The following is an 18,946-nucleotide window of genomic DNA, read 5'->3' on the forward strand; positions in this document are numbered from 1 at the left end:
GTTTTGCTGAGAATCAAGTTTCAAGTTGTGTAAATCTCGTAAAAAAAAAAAAAAAAAAAAAAAAAAGGCTTTGAATTGTTAGGTTGCAGCAGATTATTAGAAAATAAATAAATGACTTGGTCAATCATCTAGGCTGGGAAAAAAAAAAAAGCCTCCCTGAAGTGTGCTGGGTTGGTCAGCTGAGACAGCAAAGTCACAGACAGTTTGCCCACGCCATAACCGGCTGCAGACAAATTTATTTGCTGTGGACTGGGAAGGAGATCCTGCAGCACTGAGACACTTTTCCCTGGAGACCTTTCCCCTTCAAGTCCTTGCTTAGCGTTTCTTCTGATTTTGCATTGCAGCAAAGACCCACGATATCCAAATCACAGATGTCACCGAGAGCGGTGCCAGGCTGCGCTGGGCCAGCCCCGAGCCACACAACGCCTACATGTTTGATATCACTGTCACCTTAGCACATGACCACTCTCTTGTGCAGAAGCAAAACCTGACAGGCACTGAGCACGTCATCCAAGGACTTAGAAGCGGACAGAAATACCTTGTCGTCATTACTGGCTACCACAAATCCCAGCCCAAAGTGACCTACACAGGGACATTCAGCACAAGTAAGTACCCCTTGAGGAAGACACACAAACATTTATTTTTTCATAAAATGGACGTGAAAAATGGAGGGGGAAAAAAAAAAAGTAAAGGATGAGGAATCAGTTGATACCAACAATCTCAGCCCTGGCAATGGGGGCCCTGGCAAAATGCTCAGTTGTGTCACTGCGTGTCTGGCATCCTCCAGACCAGCAGCAGGACCCAGTTATGAAACGCTGCAAATGTGTTTCTTTGGCAAATGCAAGTTAACACTTTAGTGGTGTTAAATCGACACAGATTGTGGGAAAATTAAAGCCAGTCCCAGAGTTGGGGCTTAGTCTTATTGTGCATGCAGGAGGCTTTGAATGGGTCTTGGTGGGGTCCAGCTGGCATTGCTGTAATTAATAAGAGTCAAACTGGTTTAACACAGGGTAAATTCAGTCCAGCCTGATTGCAAAATAAGCAAGAAAAGCTGTTTCTCCAATTGCTATTTCCATAGCCGCCTATCTGCTGCACATACTATGTTATTCCCCCAAAAATACATAACAAAGAGATTAAACAGAGGGTTTAGTCTTTTGAGGATCCAAGCTCCATGTGTACAGACCACATGTAAACCTCATCAAACCCTTTGGCATGGCCAAAAGCTGCTATGTAAGACACAGTGAATTTTTTTTTTTTTAATATAATTTGGCGTAGAGGTGGTTTGGAGAAGTTTGCGCTGGTCCTGCCCAGTGTTGCATCTGGCTCGTTCTGCCACTCCAGAGCCAATTTCAGTGCCCATAGAGAGCCTTTCCACTGGCATCAGTGGGTTTGGATCAGGTCTGAAGTCTCTTACCTTCGCGAGCAATAAATGTGCCCACAAAAATGTTGAGAAAAGACATCAATGTGTAGAAGTAACATTTTCACGTTGCTTACTTTGAGCTCTTGATGCCCAGGGAAGCTGCATTTCCCATAGAGTAAATGTCAAATGGGAACAAATTGGGCAGGCAACAGTGATATTACCTGCGACCCCAAGATGTGACCTGGACACTGGGTAGGACTGTCCCCCTTACCCACACCCATATCCTCCAGAGAAAAGCAAATCCAACCCTTCATGTGGCTACAGCCTCTTTCTGCCCTCCAGCCCCACAGAAAGTGAGCCACAGGTGCCCTGGGAAAGGGGTTTAATGCAGTATGGTGGAGTCATGCAGGGCACGATGCAATATGAACCATGTTCTCCTTTCCATCACAAAGGCTTTCTTCCCCCAGTGACAGTCCTCAACAATATAGTTCTCAGAGGGCCGTAGTGGGAGGAACGTGGTCAAGGAGAGGCAGGCAATGCATGGAGAACCCTTGAGGGCTGCAGGGGAGCAAGAGAAGATCCATGATAGAATCATAGAATGGTTAGAGTTGGAAGGGACCTTAAAGATCATCGAGTTCCAACCCGCCTGCCATGGGCAGGGACACCTCCACTAGAGCAGGTTGCTCAAAGCCCCATCCAGCCTGGCCTTAAACACTTCCAGGGATGGGGCATCCACAACCTCCCTGGGCAACCTGTTCCGGACTATTCATTCCCCTGGAGGATGCCATTATTTTTTTTCTGCTATCTTGTAAGTCTAGAGGTGCAAAGCTAAACTTGCTACAGAAGGGCCACATTTGCTCCTCCAGAGCCCCTGCCCAGTTGTATGCTGTGGGGTGAGCAGGGGTCATCTCCAAAGCAGTTGTGTGGGGCCCTGGGGGTGCTCCTCCGCAGTCACCACAGAGGATGAACCTGAGTGCACAGCAGAGCTGCCAGCTGGGGAGAGCAAGGCAAACCCGTCCCGGTGTGGCTGGGTGGCCATGGATTACTCATCCTGTCAGCTGCCTCCAATAAACATTTCTGAAGTCTATGTGCTGGAGTAAACAGATCCAGACCTGACTTGTGTGTGTCCCCTGTGCTGGAGCTGGGGCCAGTGAGTTTGTTTATGGCTGTGCTGAGGATGCTGCTGCAGATCCCCTTCCACTTGGCTGACCCCACTGCTTCTTTCCTCCAGAGATCCCGGCGCAGTCCAAGGTGTCCCTGGCCAACATGATGCTCAACACTGAGCCCCTGGAAGGGCCTGAGAGTGGTGAGTATGGGCGATGGTTGGGAGTGCTGGGTTGGGGGACTCTGCCAGGACCCTCACCAAGAGCCTGACTGTTTGCGCTGGTCTTCCCTTCTTTGCCTCCTCCCAAACCCGGCCTTTCTTATAGCCCTGCTAGGACCAAAGGATCTGCGAGCCCTTTGCTGTGCAGAGCCAGCAGGTTATGAGCTAGATGACAGCCTCCTCCATGCAGACCTGAGCCCTGCATTGGGGTCTCTGCTCCATGATGGATCCAGAGCTCCCTGAAGTTGTGGTTGCCTTCTTGGGGGACTTAAACCAGGTCCTGTTTCCAGTGCAAAGATGGGAGATGAGCCAGGGCCTAAGCACCAACCACTCTCCAGGGACAGGCTGTGCCCCATGGCCTCCCTGACACGCGTAGGTGCAGGTGTGGATGCAGAACATCACCCGATGCTTGTTTGCACTCTTGCTCCCCACTTGGGGCAAAGAATAGGTCTCGGGTCCTTTGTCTAACACTTGGCTCTCAACAAGGGCTTGACCAACAGCCAGGGATCGCAAGGGAGTTAGTGTCAGACATTTGCACAAATTTGGCTAATTGGTAGCCTCCCTCCAGTTTTAACCCATCTGCCCATGCCCTGTTTCTCTGCCACCAGTGAGGCATGTAGTAAACTGCTAAATGAGCAAGCTGTCAAGTCCTACTGTTGTTAATCCTGTTAACCTGTGTTAATAACCCATAATTACCGTAGCTGTTAATATGTCATCTCACTGCTTTTGTTGACATCAAGTTCATTATATTGGCGCCATTACACTCAGTTGTACCTTACGCGCCGGGATGCAACCCTTCTTCCACAGGTCTGGAAGGGCTCTCAGTCTTCATAAAGCCCTCTTGCAGGCACCGACTGTGGATCTGACATCCAAAACTCATCCCTGAATCTTCACCCTCTTGGGGTTTTTTAAGCCTTTGCTTTTTCTATAGCTCACTTTCTTCCTGAGGAGATTCGAGAGCATGGGGAGATGTTGGCTGAAGGCACTGAGCAGCAGCGAGAGTTGCAAAGCTGCTGTTGGGGTCTGGCTGCTTGCGTTGAAAGGGATGAGCATGGACCTTGTGCCTGGTTGGTGGTACCACTGGAGCTTGCTGCAGCAGAGGGGCTGAGGGCTGGTGCTGGGCCAGGACCATATCATTTCTGCCTTGCTGCATGTCCCATTGTCCCACCCTTCACACATGGTGTTCCCACTCGTTTGGTCCTTCTCCCTGGCACAGGCATCCCCTCCAAAGCCCTCACCTGGCATGCAGCCTTAGGTAGGTCGGTCTGCCCAAGGGAAACGGATGTGCTGTGTGCTCGCTCTGCTGCTCCAATGCAGACCTCAGCCTTAGCTCCTCTTGTTGACCCACTCGCAGCAAACGTGACTGCCTGAGGATTTATGGCAGCAGCAATCTGGGGGAAACGTTCCCTGAGGATGCCAATCTGTTTTTTTCAACAGGCTAAAGACATTAAACGGGGCAGGGGATTTGGGATAGGTAGTTTAGCTGCGTTTTCTCCGCGCAGCAGGAGACCCATGTGTAAATCAGAGGAAGCCCCAAATTCTTCCTTCCTTATATAGGCAAAGCAGCTGCTAGCACGGATGGCCTGTCTTTGCTCATAAAAACTCTGGGATTTGGACCTAAATTATCATTTCTGGGCAGGAAAGGAACGTATGTTTAAATCCTCATCAAGCCTTAAAATCTACCAGGTGTGACTTGCCTTTAGAGATAAAATAAACACACTTAAGGTTTAAAAGTTGCTGCCAAGACAAATAACTTTGGAAATAGGTGGGGGAGTTGTGTGAGGGGCTGATCCTGCATGTCCCAGCAGGAAGTAAGGGGCTCCCACCACCCTGGTCCAGGGACTTGGGGCTTGGGTGTGCAAAGAAATCCAAGAGTGGGGAGAGGCAAGCTGCAGGTTTGCATTCAGCAAGAGTAATGACGCGACAAGGAAATGCCACCACCTCTGTACCAGGCTTTTTTTTTTTTTTTTTTTCCCTTTTCTTTTAAATCTCTTTGCTTTTTCAGCTTTTAACCCTTTCAGAGTCAGTTAACCTTTGCACCTTTTGACATGCAGATTGGCCAGACCCTTGCTTGCTGGACTTTGACATGGGCATGCAGTGCAAGGACTATCAGATTGTGTGGTTCTTTGACTACAAAAACAAGATCTGCAGCCAGGGTTGGTATGGTGGCTGTGGTGGTAATGCCAATAGATTTGAGGCCGAAGCTGAGTGCCTTAGCAAATGCTTAAAACCATGTAAGTACCACGTGGGGATTAATCCTTTTGTATTTTATCATATTGTCAAATAATGTTTGGATCGGAGAGAAAACATCATTTAAAATCCAAACCCACGCACTTTTTCCTCCAGCAGCAGCCGAGAAAGCCATGCAGCAGCCACCCCTTGAGAAAAGATTATCGTCAGGTAACAGTCAAAAAAAAAATATAAAAATCACAAACCAAAGCAAACCCATTATTTCACCTTGACCATTTCATAGCATGCCTCCAAGCTTGTCCAGTACGAGATCACCAGTAGTATAGACTTGGTTTTCATTTGCTCCTTGACATGACCATGCTCTACTATCTGTTTTGCATGAGCAAGTCACCTCGCATGTACATTGTCACACCAGGACGTGTTGTGTTTGCACGACCTGAGTGCAGACCAAACCTATATGGCAAAATCCCACACTGGGTTCGGTGAGAAGTGTGGGGTTGCTGAACTGGAGCACGGCATGGTCCCAAAGCGGTTTCTGTTGTCACTGCATGACTAACCAACGCCACCACTCAGCAGCGTGCCTTCGCTGAGATGTAAAGAACGTTTACATCAAAATGTTTCACTGCTTGTAATGAAAACGCTGGATGGAAAATTACACCACGGGGCTCGGGTCTTGCGTGTAGATGTTTTCCTTTTGCACCAAAAGATAAAAATCGAAGGTGAAGGAGGAGCCCGCAGGAGAAGAGCAACGGCCTTCTCTCCTCAAGATTAAGGGGTTGTGTTTGCAAACCTCTTTGAGACCTGGGAAGGAAGTAGAGACTTGCAATTGCCTGTGTTGGCTCAGCAAGGGGTTGGGATGGGAACTTGACCCCAGCAAAGCCTTGCTATCATAGCAGCCTCCCCCTTCTAGTGGTGTTTCAGGGCCCTTTGCAGAGATGGGAGGGAAACCTAGGAGAGAAGCAAGCTCTGGTACCTAATGGCAGGGCTTTAATCCTTGTGGGGGCATGACAGGGTTTGAAAAGGCAAACTGAGGACCCCTCCCAACCATTTGATTTTTCTTAGGTGTATTTTAGGCTCCTTAAATCAGACTTGGGAATTTTTTGTCAGTGGCAGTGGTGCAGCCTGAGTCAAGCTGTGGGTGCCTCTGCAGAAACACGCGGGCAAGCAGGGATGAGGCTACCACCAGCCACGGAGATGCCTGGGGTGGCAGCTGCTTGCACAAGGATATTACAAGGTGCTTCTGGGCTGCAAAAGAGCATCATGGACAAAGATCCATTGGTTGTCGTTTGAGGACTTTTCAGGCAGAGGAGGCAGTGTATGGCTTGTGCAGAAACCTGTGACTTCAGTCTAGACCAGGATTTCATCCTCACAAAGCAGGGAAGCCTTCCTGATGTGTTTTTTCTCCAGAGGGCACGTGTTTCTGCTAGCCTCATCCCATAGACCAGCCCCTTCTGATCATCGTCACATGCCTTGATGATGTTTCCAGCAACTGTCGTTCAGGCTAAAGTGATATTTCATGAACTTGGCGCTGTTCTGCCCTGGGCAGATAGTCAAGAAAAGCAACGGAGGGGCCCTGGAGGGATGCTTGCGTCTCTGCCTGACCTGTCAGGGTCTCCCGCTCTACTCACCACTTTATTCGCTTTTCGTTTTCTGCAAAACCAGAGGTTGAATCCACCATGGAAAAAGAGGCACAGGAGTTCACGTGCAGCTCAGCTTTTAAAATGCTGGGTGTTGAGTTGGGCTCTCAGCTTCAGCCCATATCAGGCACCGGAACCAGGTGCAAGACTGAGAAATGAGTTGGTCTCCACAACCTCAGGGCTTTCTGGGTGCAAAAAACGTGCTCCAGACCCACCTCCCATTTGAAGCCTTTTAAATGCTGGGATAACCTTTAATTGTTAAAATTTTAAATTGATATCTATTCATTTATTTATTTATTTACCATGACAAAATTAACCGTAAGTGCAGCTGTGGAGCCCAGGTACATTTTCTCCATGGAATGAATTTAAAATCTGGCTTAGAGTGGCTGTCCCCATCTTTTGAACCTGCCAGAGCCAGCCACAGCCTAAAACATATTTTAGCTCCCTAGTTCTTGCTCTCTATCAATTCCTGGATAAGCTTGGTAATTTTTGGATAAGCTTTTGTTTCATTTATTGTGGTTTGGGCTTGGGGTTTTTGGTAGGGGGGAGGTTTTAGTTAAAATGCCATCCAGTGGTTCAGCTGGAGGAGTTACTAGATGGTGTTTGATGGTGCTCTGAAGCTGGATGGTGGCACAATCACCCCATGGTGTGAGTATTAGGGCAGGAAAACTGAAGGTCACGATTCAAGTGAATTTTCAGCAGCTTTCCCGAAGCCAGACCTGGCTCTAAAGTGGTGGCTGAATTTCCCTGTGCATCCGCTGATCCTGAAGGCTGCTTCCACTCTCAAGGGGGAGGAACAGAGCTAAAAGCTGGGCTGCCTGTACCCCTGCTGCAGTGAAAAATTGTGTTATACCTTCCATCAGCTGAATGTTTTGATTACTGGTTGGATTCCTGAAAGGGTGAAGAGGATTTGGGGTCCTTGTATTCGTATCTGCTGGCTTTCAGTCTTTTGGAAGGCAGGAAAGTAGGGAGATGGACTTTGAAAAAAAAAAATCTGAATAATAAAAGGCAAAGAGCCTGCCAAATACATGAGGAAGCTTTGGGCTGTAGGAGCCAAAGAACAAAGCTGAATTGGAAGGTCAATGTTGATTTCAAATTCCAAGGAAAAATGGAGATTAAAAGAGAAACCCTGCTTCAAAACACTGCATTTAGAACAGGACGATGGGCAAGAGCATCTCCTTGGATGTCTCCTCACTTGGGAGGGACATAGTCCCAGCTCCCTCTATCTGAACAGAAAACCCACTGTCCAAATAAACCACCCAATTGCCATCATGGCTGCAGTGTGGACCACTTGAGTTTGACCCCTTCGACCACAGTGTTGTTCTGGCAGCGATCTGTTCGATCGCTCACGGCACGGAGGGAAAAATGCATTTAAAATGAGCTGGCAGAAAGGGTTTAGATGTTTGACAGGGTCTGCCCAGAAGCATGCCTGACATTGGTCTGGGCATTTCCATTTTCCTCCAGGAGCATCCCGGCCTTTGCTGCAGCTTTCCTGGGCTCTGGGCAGCTGCCAGCATCAGCTGCAATTTCCTTTAAAGTAAACCTGCTGCCAGGGTTTTCTTATTGCCTAGGGTCAATTGCCAGACCTACTTTCTGGTTGGGATAACCTGCGCCCTTCTTCCCCTCAAAACTTTAGAGGGGTTTAGTATGCCATTGCTCTCACCAGATCCCAGAGAAGCTTGCTGGCAAATGCACCTTCTTATATATTCACCCTATAGCTATATACTCATTTATGTATTCATTCCTGGGTATGTTGGGACTCTGTTTCCAGTAGAACAGAGAGCTGGGAAGATCTCTCAGCCCTTTGCCATTAGTGGCTGATTGCTCTTTCTTATTGCTTGGGACAGGCAGATTTATAGAAAAGTGAATATAAAATTATTTTTTTACCAGCATTGAGCTCTTGATCTCACAAAATCCTGCCCGAGGATCAGAGCTTCAGTTCAGGAACCTTCACTGTTAGCAAAGAGCTGTTTCTGGGGGACCTGAGTGATTTGGAAGGGGGCTACAGAAGGCTTGAGGCTGTTTTCAGGCAAGTACTTTAAGTAATTTCATTTCTGGCACCTGTTTTACAAAAGGCAGGATCCGAAGACTAGATTGTCAGAAGATAACTTCCAGACCTGAATTTCCCCAGCAGTCATTGCTGATGTACGCTGTATATATTGATTTATCTTTGTATTTGGAATAAAACCAACTTTTTAAATTGGGAAAAAAAAATAAAAAAATTCTGGGTTGCAGATACCCCTCTAGTAAGAGGAACCCCACGCTTTACCCATCTGGCTCCCCACCCCATCCTCATTCATTTTTCGGTGCTAGCTGTTTTACTGATACTCGTTTGACTGATGACTTATGATTTTTATGTACGCCCAAGTCTGGACACCAGCACCTTGAAGCCGTGCTGCGGGTAAGTGGAAGCAATGACTGTGATATCAGAAATTTTTGGGATCTTCTTAACTCAGCGATATGGTAACAAGGCTTTCCAGGACAAACCATGATGGCTGATGATTATGCTGTGCTGAGCACACATCCCCTGTGTGCAGGGGATGCGTAGTTTGTGACTTGATGATCAGTTTGTGATCAGATTTTTTTTACTTTATTTTTTAAAGTGTATTGGGCAATTTCATGGTAACACATCCAAATATGTTGTTATTTGATGCAGAAGAGATGCAGAATGTCACCAGGCAGTGTGTGGTAGGTCCAGGAGCATCTTCATATAGAAAATTTCTCTTTTCAAGGGAAGATAGTGTTTTTAATGGGAAAATGATGGTACAAATACATTTTCCCTTGCAGCCCAGCCAGTCCACTCCCCGTTCTGAGACCTGCCAACTCATTTCCTGCAAATCCAGGGGATTTGCAGACAACTGCTGCTATGCAGCACTCTTCCTTCATCTCAGCATCGCTCCTTGGATGAATGACAGCAACCTGGCTGAGGGCTTGTTGGATCAGGGCTGGTGACCTCCAAAGACAGACCTTCTCTTTGCAAACTAAGAGATGGGATTTAGTCACAGGAGATGTGTGAAGTCTATGCTGTGGTTGCCCTTTCTAAGCTTGCATGCCAGCCCTGCTTGCAGGCATTTCTCTGCCCTGCAAATACATTCAGAAAGGCTGTATTTACCCAGGAGTGCTGTTGCTGACTCTTCTTCCTCCTGCTTTTATCCGCAGTCACGGATATCTGCCGGCTGCAAAAAGACGAGGGGACCTGCAGGAACTTTGTGCTGAAATGGTACTACGACCCCGAGACCAAAAGCTGTGCCCGGTTCTGGTACGGCGGCTGTGGAGGCAACGAGAACAGATTTAACACGCAGAAAGAGTGTGAAAAAGTTTGCATCCCTGGTAAGCAGCATATGCGTGGCTGGAGAGGAGCCAGCCAGGTCCCTGGCATTGCCAGTCCTGTGCACGGCTGTAGTGAGCTTGCTTGTGGTGCTCTGGACTCCATTAAAATCCTGGCAATGAACTCCATTTACCCTCCCTCGATATCCTGCGCAGTTTCCCATGCGTGGAATAACAATTTATTTTCTTTTTCTCCATCAAACCTTTTCAGGTAACATCAATCCTGGCGTTGTTACAACGATAGGAACATAGAGCCAGCGACCTGTCAACACATACCTCTGAGACAGTCAGGAGCATCAGCCATTGCCACCTTACCCCTATAGAAGCTAAGGGTATAGACTACCTTGCACTGTACTATTTCATGCTTTTAACTTCCGAGCAAACCTTGAAGAAGGTGTTTTGCTGCATGACCTATCAATATGGTGCTAAACTGTGGACTGAGTGCTACATGTGTCTGGGTTATATTGTATAGCTTCAACATTACCAAATATTTACCTAATTGCAGATTGCTATTGTCTCTCAACGTGTCTCTAAATTACCCTTCCTTTATGATTCCGGCAATCTGCAATCTAAGGCACCATAAAAATGAGACCAAAAAAAAATCATAATAATTTCACTGCAACTGTTACATGCTTGCTTTTATCATTTTCATAACTGAGCATAACTTTACAGGGGAAACCTTCGCGTAAGAGAGTAGCTAATTCTGATAAACAAGTGGTTCAATTTTTCATTCTTCCTTTTTTTTTTTTTTAATTTTTATTTTTTTTCTCCTTTTGCTGTATTAGATTTCCAACTAGATCTCTTGTATGCATTTTTTAACGTACGCGGCCAACCAAACTAGCAAAGAAAAGGAAACAAGGTTTCCAAAGGCAAATGCACTGCTGGGACCAAGGCCTCAGTTAACAAATTTTTAAATTGTGGTGTAGGATGCCTCTGGCATTCTTCTGATGTTGTATGTTTTATAAAATACAAAGCAAAGCAATTTGGGGGAGGGGGGAGTGGCAGGTGGGAGGGCGATTTTATTTTTATTGTGGATTCTGTGTCAGGAAGTCTATACAAAGAACTTTTAAATAAAGTCTAATGGAGGTTTTGAGAAACTCATGGGTTTGTCTGTTTAATGGCTATGGCCGACATCAGTGGAGTGATTTTCCAGAGTCTGGAAACCATTAATTTGGAGGGAAATCCCAGTGGCCCTTAAAGGGAGGATGGACGTAGTATGGATATTCAGGGTGACATCACTGAGATGCTGCTGCTAACCTGGCATTTTCCAGCTTAGAAAAAGCTGGAAACTGGGACGTCTCAGGAGATGGTGGGGAAATCTCCATCCTGGATGAATTTATGCTCAGCAGGATATGGCCGTGAGCAACCTGTCCTCAGCTGGCCCTGCTTTGAGCAGGGCGTTGGACCAGAGGTCCCTTCCAAACTGCATGACTTAATGACCCCACGACTATTTGCAGTTGTCTCCTTTGCTGCCCATAGCCATGATGATTTTTACCCCAGGGTATTCCTGTGCTTGTCAGGGCTCACCCCAGCAAGCTAAAATTCACAGAAACAATGGACTTTTCCATGCCCCTCCAAAAGCACAAAGCAGATGAACTCTACCCACACTCCCAAGGGCATGGGGCAGCTCTGGGTTGTGGGGCAGAAGTCCTAAATTTCCCCAAGCCTCAGCTGTGGTCTGGAGGCAGGGGTTGATAAGACATCCCATGGCCCAGTGGAGATGCTCAGAAGGAAGAGGTGAGCCTTGCAGGCACATACCATGGATGAGGCAGCTGAATGTCAAAACCAGAGCAGGTCTGCAGGAGAGAGGGCATTCACCCACTTCTGGAGAACAGGGTTGCATTGGTTAAATCTTGGAGAGGAGACCAAGGTTACAATTTAAGGCTTATCCAGTGTCTTCCTCCATGGGTCGGGGTGGGACTGTCACAAGGAGAAGGTGACCTGGTCCTCATCTGCCCCACACTTTGAGGTGCTACTTTCTGAAGCACTTCAGGTGGGTCTTTGAGGACCACAACACGAGATGCTCCATATATGTTGTACACGGTGCCTTTGAAAGCAGCCCTCCAAACAGGATTTGCCTTCCATAACACCATTTACAAGACTAAACAAAGCTGGCAAGACACCTCGGGTTCCCCGTTCATTGCTGCACATGATCCACAGGGTTCCAAGAGGCTCACCTTGACTTGTCCACTTGGCCACGTGCAGATTCCTCATGGCAAGGGCAGCGAGTAGGGCTGCTCTGGGTTTCGTCCCCGTGGGGATTTACATTTTTAGGTGTCCCAGATTTTATGCCATTCCCAGGATGTGGGGCAACCTGGCTCCCAAAATTTCCTGTCAGTACCAAGTCATTTGCGCAAGGCTTGGTGATGGCAGGGACGCTGCTCGACTGGGGACGGCTAAGCCCTGGTAGCCGTGCTGTTTATTTGGCACCTTCCCCGAGCACAACACAAGGGCTTCATTAAAAAAAGAGGGTAATGGGTAACTTTCATTTATTTATGTATTTATTATTATTATAATTGGCTCTAGCAATGGCTGCACCCAGCTGTGGCTTCTCTGGAGGACAGAGCAGCCTGCCCTGGATTTCACTGTGCACAAAGACATGCTGAAGACCCCCCGTTTTTGCTCTCACAGGGCATATAAAAGTTGCAACTAGGTTAAAGCCACCCACAAATCATCCTTCCCTCTGGCCTCCCACCCCTTTACAGCACGGGAGAGGTTTGTTTTTTTTTTTCCCCAACGTCGGTGCCGCCTCTGCTTCCCAGAAAAGCTGCTTTCGATGGACCATGCAGGGCGCTGGGATGTGAAGGCACAGCTCGGGCTTTCAGAGCATGCCGGGGGGAGCAGGCGGCTTGGGAAGGGGCCCCTCATCCCCTCCATCCCCAGGGCCACGGGGCGTTGCAGTCGCCTCTCCCAAGCCTTTTAAGGAAGCACGTTACGCCCTGGGACCCCAGCCAGCGGCCGCGCTGGGGTTACACATGGAAGTCATCTGCAGCTGGGAGCGCATCTGCCAGCGTGGCTGGGGGACCAGACCAGGAGTAAAAATAGCTCAGCCCAGCCCGGCGAAGCCCCAAGCAGCCTGCTCCGCTCCTGCCTGCTGATGGTTAGCCCTGACATCCGCACCCTGCTGCTCTTAGGGTGGCCTTCGCCATCTCCCACCACCATTTATTAGCCCCCCCCCACCCCCGCCATGCTTCAGATTCGGTTAGTGTCCCCCACAGTCGCCAAGCCCCCCATGTTAGGGGACGGGGCTGCTCCCCTAAGGTGTTTTTTTTTCTAGACAAATTAGATCTGGGTAAATAGTTCCCATCCCCTTGTGAAACCATTTCTTAGCAGCATCCTAAAAGAAATACAGACACTGTGTTAACAAACTCAAGACAGATGTGAAGGACGTGTGTGCTGCAACCCAGAAGACACAGTCCTTTCAGCAGGACTTCTTATGCAGATTTCCCATCTAAATCTCCTGCACCAAAAATGCCCATGACCCTGACTTCCACCCCTGCCTGAGAGTGAGACAGCAAAGACTTAAATCTGGCCTCAAGCCTAGCATTTCCCCATAAGCGGAGGGCACATTGTGAAATAAAAGAGGCTCACTGGAAGGAAAGTATCCTGGTGAAAACCTGTTCTGTGGCCTAATGCTGTTTAGAAAGTCTCTCCATTTTTCGGCATGAGCCCCGAGCAAGCTGCCGGAGGACACGTCCCATGGTTGGGCTGATGTTCTCAAACCCTCAGCCTGTGGCCCAAAAAGGACTTGCGTGCCTGACAGCCTGCTTTCTTAAGACACATCCAATAAAAGATACCATCACTCCCTATTAACTACATCTTTCATTGCCAGACCACGACAGCTACATCACTTCCACCAATGGCCAAGATTTCTTGTAAAAAAGTTCAGTGTCAGTGGAGAGGGTAACCTGGCATCCTCTTCCTACTCTGACCTGCTCACATCTTCTTTCAGATAGGCTTGGCCACATGTTTTAGCATAACTCACCTGTGGGACTCATGCTCTGATGCACCCTGAAGCAGCGCTAGGAAGGTCTGACCATCAAAATAGGCTGTACGGGTGGGATATGGTTGCCTACATCTAGGCGTGATGTGTCATTTCGGGAACCCTTGGGCACTAGTTAGATGGTGTGTGGGGGATCTCCTTAACCTTTACCGTGTCTTCCAACCCCACGCAGATATTGTCGACCACGACTGAGCACCTTGACTTGCATCGGGGCCTTGCATTTAGGCAACCAGGACCCGCTCCTAAATGGAGGTGTGGATGCAGGACTTTGTGGCTTCCTCTGGGCAACCTTACTGTGAAATACTGTATGAGGAGGCTCACAGGTAAAATAAGGGCCAGTGGCTTTGATGACTGAGAATTAGCACTAGGACTTGAAGACAAGTAATTAAATCCAAGGCTCACTTGGACTTCGTGTGTGTCTCCAAGGCAGGGTCAACCCGACCTATGTCGGCCCTGCAAAGGTTTGTCTAACTTGTTCACAGAAAACTCCAGAGATGTGGGGCAATTGCCCTAAAGGGTGATAGTGGGAAGTCCCTGGGACAAGCTAGTATGTGGATTTTGCAATAGCCAGTCTCAAATCTCACTTACTCTAACTGAAATCCACAGGCTTTTGGATGAACATGATGCCCTTGGATGCAGATGAGCTGAGTCCAGTGGTGAAAACCACAGGGTTCAGCACCAAAGCCGAGACATAACGTTTTATGATACCAATGGCATCGTAAAAAAGAGGAGCAGGACATGTGGCAAACTTAAGTTAGGAAAGTTAGGACAGCACCAGCATTTAATGCTTGGTCAGGTTCTCTTAATGCTGTAGCTTTGCATTTAATCATAGCCTTCTTGGGAAACCTTTACAAGGAGAGGCAAAGTGCCTCTGACACATTTTATTAGCCAGTATTAAATTTATTACATCAGTAAAAGAAGTCAGTCTATAAGTATATAGATGTACGCGTGTACCTGCCTTGCTTCTTTCAGTTAAAGTAGGTTTTCCAGTGACGCAATGGCAAAGCGATGTCCTACACCATGAGCGTTGACATTGCAAGGTCAAGAGTTTAAGGAAAAGGATGTCTTCCACACCAGGCGTTCCTGGAAATTAGGGCTGAATCCAAGAGCTTCAGCATAGGTGCAGATAAACTTGAAGCAGCTGAGCCTGGAGAAAAGAATCTTCTGATAATTGAGACGCAAGTGTGGGCTTTTCCTCGGCCATGGGTCTTCTGCGTGGCCATCACCCTACCTTTTGTCCCTTCTTGCTTCAGCCTCCTGCTTGTGAGATAGAAATAATGCATCCCTCAACCCTAAAATCATTAAACCTCTGAGTAACAAGGAGATGATAAGCTGAGATAAGGGGATTTGGAAGATGCCAGATTTTGTAGGTACTCATTTGCCTTCTGCCTACCCGTGACAGCCCGTTAAGCTCTTTGGGCCAGGGCGGTCGCTCTGAGGGAGCAGCGTCTCGCAGGGAGCTCACTGCAAGCAAGCACCATTTCCGTGAGCTCAGCCGACTGCTCAGCCCCTGGCGTGCCCTGCCACCGAGACAGGCACCCTGCATGCCTTTAAACCCCGAGATAATTTTAAACCCGTGATAATTTCTCAGCCCTTGCCACCCACTCCGAGCCCCGGGCCCAGCAGCCGGGGACCGCTCACAAAATGGGAGCAGGCAGCTCGCTGGGAGAAGAGCCTTCCCAAAAGCCAACCCCATGGCTAAATTGGATGGGGGGGGTGGAGGGGGGGTTAAACATCCCCAGCAAATAGCTGGGACTACGCTCCAGCTGTGGGATGATTTACGAGATGGCAGGAGCGGGTCTTTTCTTCGGTTAAACAGAGCAGATCCGAACCAGATGTCTAACCTTTATCTCGATTGCTGCGGAGACAGAGGAGCAGACGGAAGAGAGAAAGACATTCGAGTTTCCATTCGCTGCCGCTCCGCTGTCTTCCAAAGTCAGCTCATAAAGAAAAATGAGCACCATTAGCCAGGAAACTTTGCTTTGGTGAACTATATGTTTTGTTTCGACCTTCGCTGCTATAGCGACCGTGCTGAAATAAAAGCGCAGCCGGCTGTGATGACCTCACCGTATTACTCAATTAAAATCTGATACTATAAAGATAACCCAGACAGACAATCGGAGATTTGCACATAGGGATGGCTGTGGTGTCCGGGAAAGTGGGGCTGGGGAAGGGCAAGTACAGAGGGAATGAGGGCAGGAGGTTGTGAGGCACCCATCCTTTGGGATTTTTCCCACCCAGGGAGCAAGCGAGACAAGTGGGAGAGAGACGAGCTCTGCCTTGTGTTCCCAGGGAAGGGGTGACTTTTGGGAAGCTTTTGGGAAGGCTGTGCCAAGGGGGGACCACATGGTGTGGTTACACAGCCCCGTCCAAGCAATGGGGCTTTCCAAACGGAGAGCCTGAAGCACTCTCTTAGCTCAGTGCCTAGACAGGCAGGGAAATACCCTGGGAATAACATCCGGCCCTCTAACCCACTAAAACCAGCTTCCAAACCTGGGGTGAAAGCACCTGTGCTACTGGGAATCTCATCTGAGATGCGAGTGTCCCAATTTTAGGACACCCCAGTGGGCAAAGGCCAAGTAAGTTGTCACTCTTTAAAAAAGGTAGAAAATATCTAAGCCTGTAGGTAATTAATGTGTATTACATAGCTTACAAATGGGATCTGCAAAATTGTGAGCACGGTCAATGAACTGAAGTGGAACTGAAAGGCCTGAAAAAAGGTTGCTAGGGACAAAAGCAGTAGTTTGTTAGTTCTAAAATACTTGTCTAGTTTTCCAGCAGTGATTAATTCTGCAGATGGGGAGGTTGCGTTGGAGGTTAATGAAAAAAAATGAGCATTGCATTAGATTGACTGGAATATTGCAGAGGGCATGACACAGCCTGCTTTGGTAATAACTGGACCGCTGTGGCCGCTATTCTATGGCGTACGTGTTTCAAGCTCCCCTGCCTGGCTCGCTGCTGCTTCCCTACTCCAGCCCTTAGAGCATCCTTGTATTTACTGATGGTTTAACTGCAGTGCACGTAAATCCCGGATGACAGCATTACCGCTCACTGTCCAGCAACTAAAAGTTTAAAAAAGTGCCATTTGGAAAGGAAAGTTAAATGCGCTCACTCGCTGCTCACACATTTTTCCACCTGAAATCTGGCAATTTTTGTGGCAAGGATGGTTTTCTAAGTAAAAGGTGATCAATGGTTTAAAAGGGGCTTTTTGCAGCAGGAGGATTAAAAACAGCGATCCTGACATCTCCCATTAACCCACAGTTCTGCTGCTCTCATGGCATTGCGTTTTGCCCCAGCTCATTTTTTTTTAAGGCTGCTAGAAACGAAAAATTATTTTGGAAAAGCCAGTGAGCTTGATCCCCTGCTTCTTCCCTGGGGGGCGGGGGGTGTCCTTGCTCCTGCTGGGGTCCCCGCACAGCTCACTGGGTGGAACATCCAGCTCCCTGGGCTCCTGGGTTGGCGGCGCTCAGAGTTAAGCAGGGCTGGGTTTTGGGCAGACCGGCTGACAGTTTGACACACAGCCAAAAAGTTGCCAGATGCTGAAGTGGTTTCCAAAATAATTACTCAAAACCCCCCAACAAGCCCCCTTGGGTTTTAAGAGCCCTTCGTTTTCACTGCGCTTTCTTGGTCTCTGTCCTCCCATCCCTCTTCCTTGGGATGCAGACCATGGGCAAAAAGCTCTGCATCACTCTCAGTGCCACCCCAGCGATGGATGCAGCTGGTCCCCTGGCTGAGCTTAGCTGTTTTATTTAGTGCTGTTTCTCCCCCAGGATGGAAGGAGCCATGGGAGAAGGGCAGAGGGGCACCTCCAGGAGCAGTCTGGAAGCTGCACTCCTTCACACCTGAAAGCCTGCTGAGGCAGAGCAGGTTGTAGGTGTCAATCTGGGACTAAAAGCAGCAAACTGTCCAAAGGGGAACCCAGAAATGCAAACGTTACCCTGAAAAACTTCAGCGGACAAGCCCACAAGGTCTCAGAGAACAGTAACCGCTTGTTACACAGTGGTGTAACACACCCTAAGTGCAGCTTGAGAACCTCAGAGCCCGTGGTAGGTGCACTCGGTGATTTCTGCGTATTGCCCATAGTCTTAGGAAACACCTGCTCATTCTCCTAGCAAGGAGAATTCTAATTCTCCTCCCCAGGGAGGTTATTTCTTGAAACAAGCCAAGTAGAAACATCCTCACAACGCAGCCTGAAGAGCCCCTTTTTGCCCACTTCCCAGCAGGATGGGGTGGATTAGCAGGGTTCAGCAGCCAAGTGCAAAAGCCGTGATAGTGCTAGAAAAATATCTGCTGTTTGGAAGAGCTTAATGAGCTTTGAAGTGCTTGCTGTTGAATCCAGCTTAATCCTGAAAGTGGGAGGCAAGTAAGGAAGCCAGGCACCGTGCCTGCGTGGACTCGGGGATGGGGTTAAATCCCAAGTTAGAGTGCCGGATTTGAGGGTTACCTCGCATTTTTAGTACTTTTTCCCCAATGTGACTAAAGCTGTGTCTATCTGCTGCATTTTTCTGCCTCCAACACCAGCCAGCCCCAGCTGCCTTGGAAAGGGGTGTGAAGACAGGGAAAAGGATGGGGTCCCTTTCCCCATTGGGCTTGTAGCACCCCACAGCTTCAGGAAGGAGTCACCATCATTGGCACATCTCCATTTAACACCCCAGAGGATGGGGGTGGTTTTCCTTCAGTTAGGTTTCATTCAGTAGCGGTTTTTTTTAATCCCTCTACGGTGTTCCCGGTCCATTTGACCTCACCCATCTGAAGCCCCAGTTTGAGACCTCAGTTTTGGCTGCAGGCATTTCAGCATTGCTCGATTAGGAAGTAGCGCACTGAAAATGGCACCTCGTTTCTTCTGCTGCTGCTGCAACAGGCAGCTGCCGGAACGTTGCCTTCTTTTTCTTCCTTCCTTCCTTCCTTCCTTCCTTCCTTCCTTCCTTCCTTCCTTCCTTCCTTCCTTCCTTCCTTCCTTTTTCTTTCTTTCTTTCTTTCTTTCTTTCTTTCTTTCTTTCTTTCTTTCTTTCTTCCTTCCTTCCTTCCTTCCTTCCTTCCTTTTTCTTTCTTTCTTTCTTTCTTTCTTTCTTTCTTTCTTTCTTTCTTTCTTTCTTTCTTTCTTT

At 48.2% G+C, this 18,946-nt stretch overlaps 1 protein-coding gene across 1 annotated transcript in view; it reads left to right on the plus strand.

Annotated features, from left to right (window-relative positions):
* COL6A3 (collagen type VI alpha 3 chain) overlaps positions 1-10,932 on the plus strand; it is a 58,368-nt gene extending 47,436 nt beyond the window's left edge. Inside the window, exons 40-43 of the mRNA XM_074145842.1 lie at positions 345-605; positions 2,592-2,666; positions 9,671-9,841; positions 10,050-10,932. Coding sequence (XP_074001943.1) covers positions 345-605; positions 2,592-2,666; positions 9,671-9,841; positions 10,050-10,090 — 548 coding nt within the window. The 3' untranslated portion in view covers positions 10,091-10,932. The remainder of the gene's footprint in view (positions 1-344; positions 606-2,591; positions 2,667-9,670; positions 9,842-10,049) is intronic.
* Positions 10,933-18,946: the final 8,014 nt, after the last annotated feature.

Source organism: Numenius arquata, chromosome 3, assembly GCF_964106895.1.
Source record: "Numenius arquata chromosome 3, bNumArq3.hap1.1, whole genome shotgun sequence".
Classification (NCBI taxonomy): Eukaryota; Metazoa; Chordata; class Aves; order Charadriiformes; family Scolopacidae; genus Numenius; species Numenius arquata.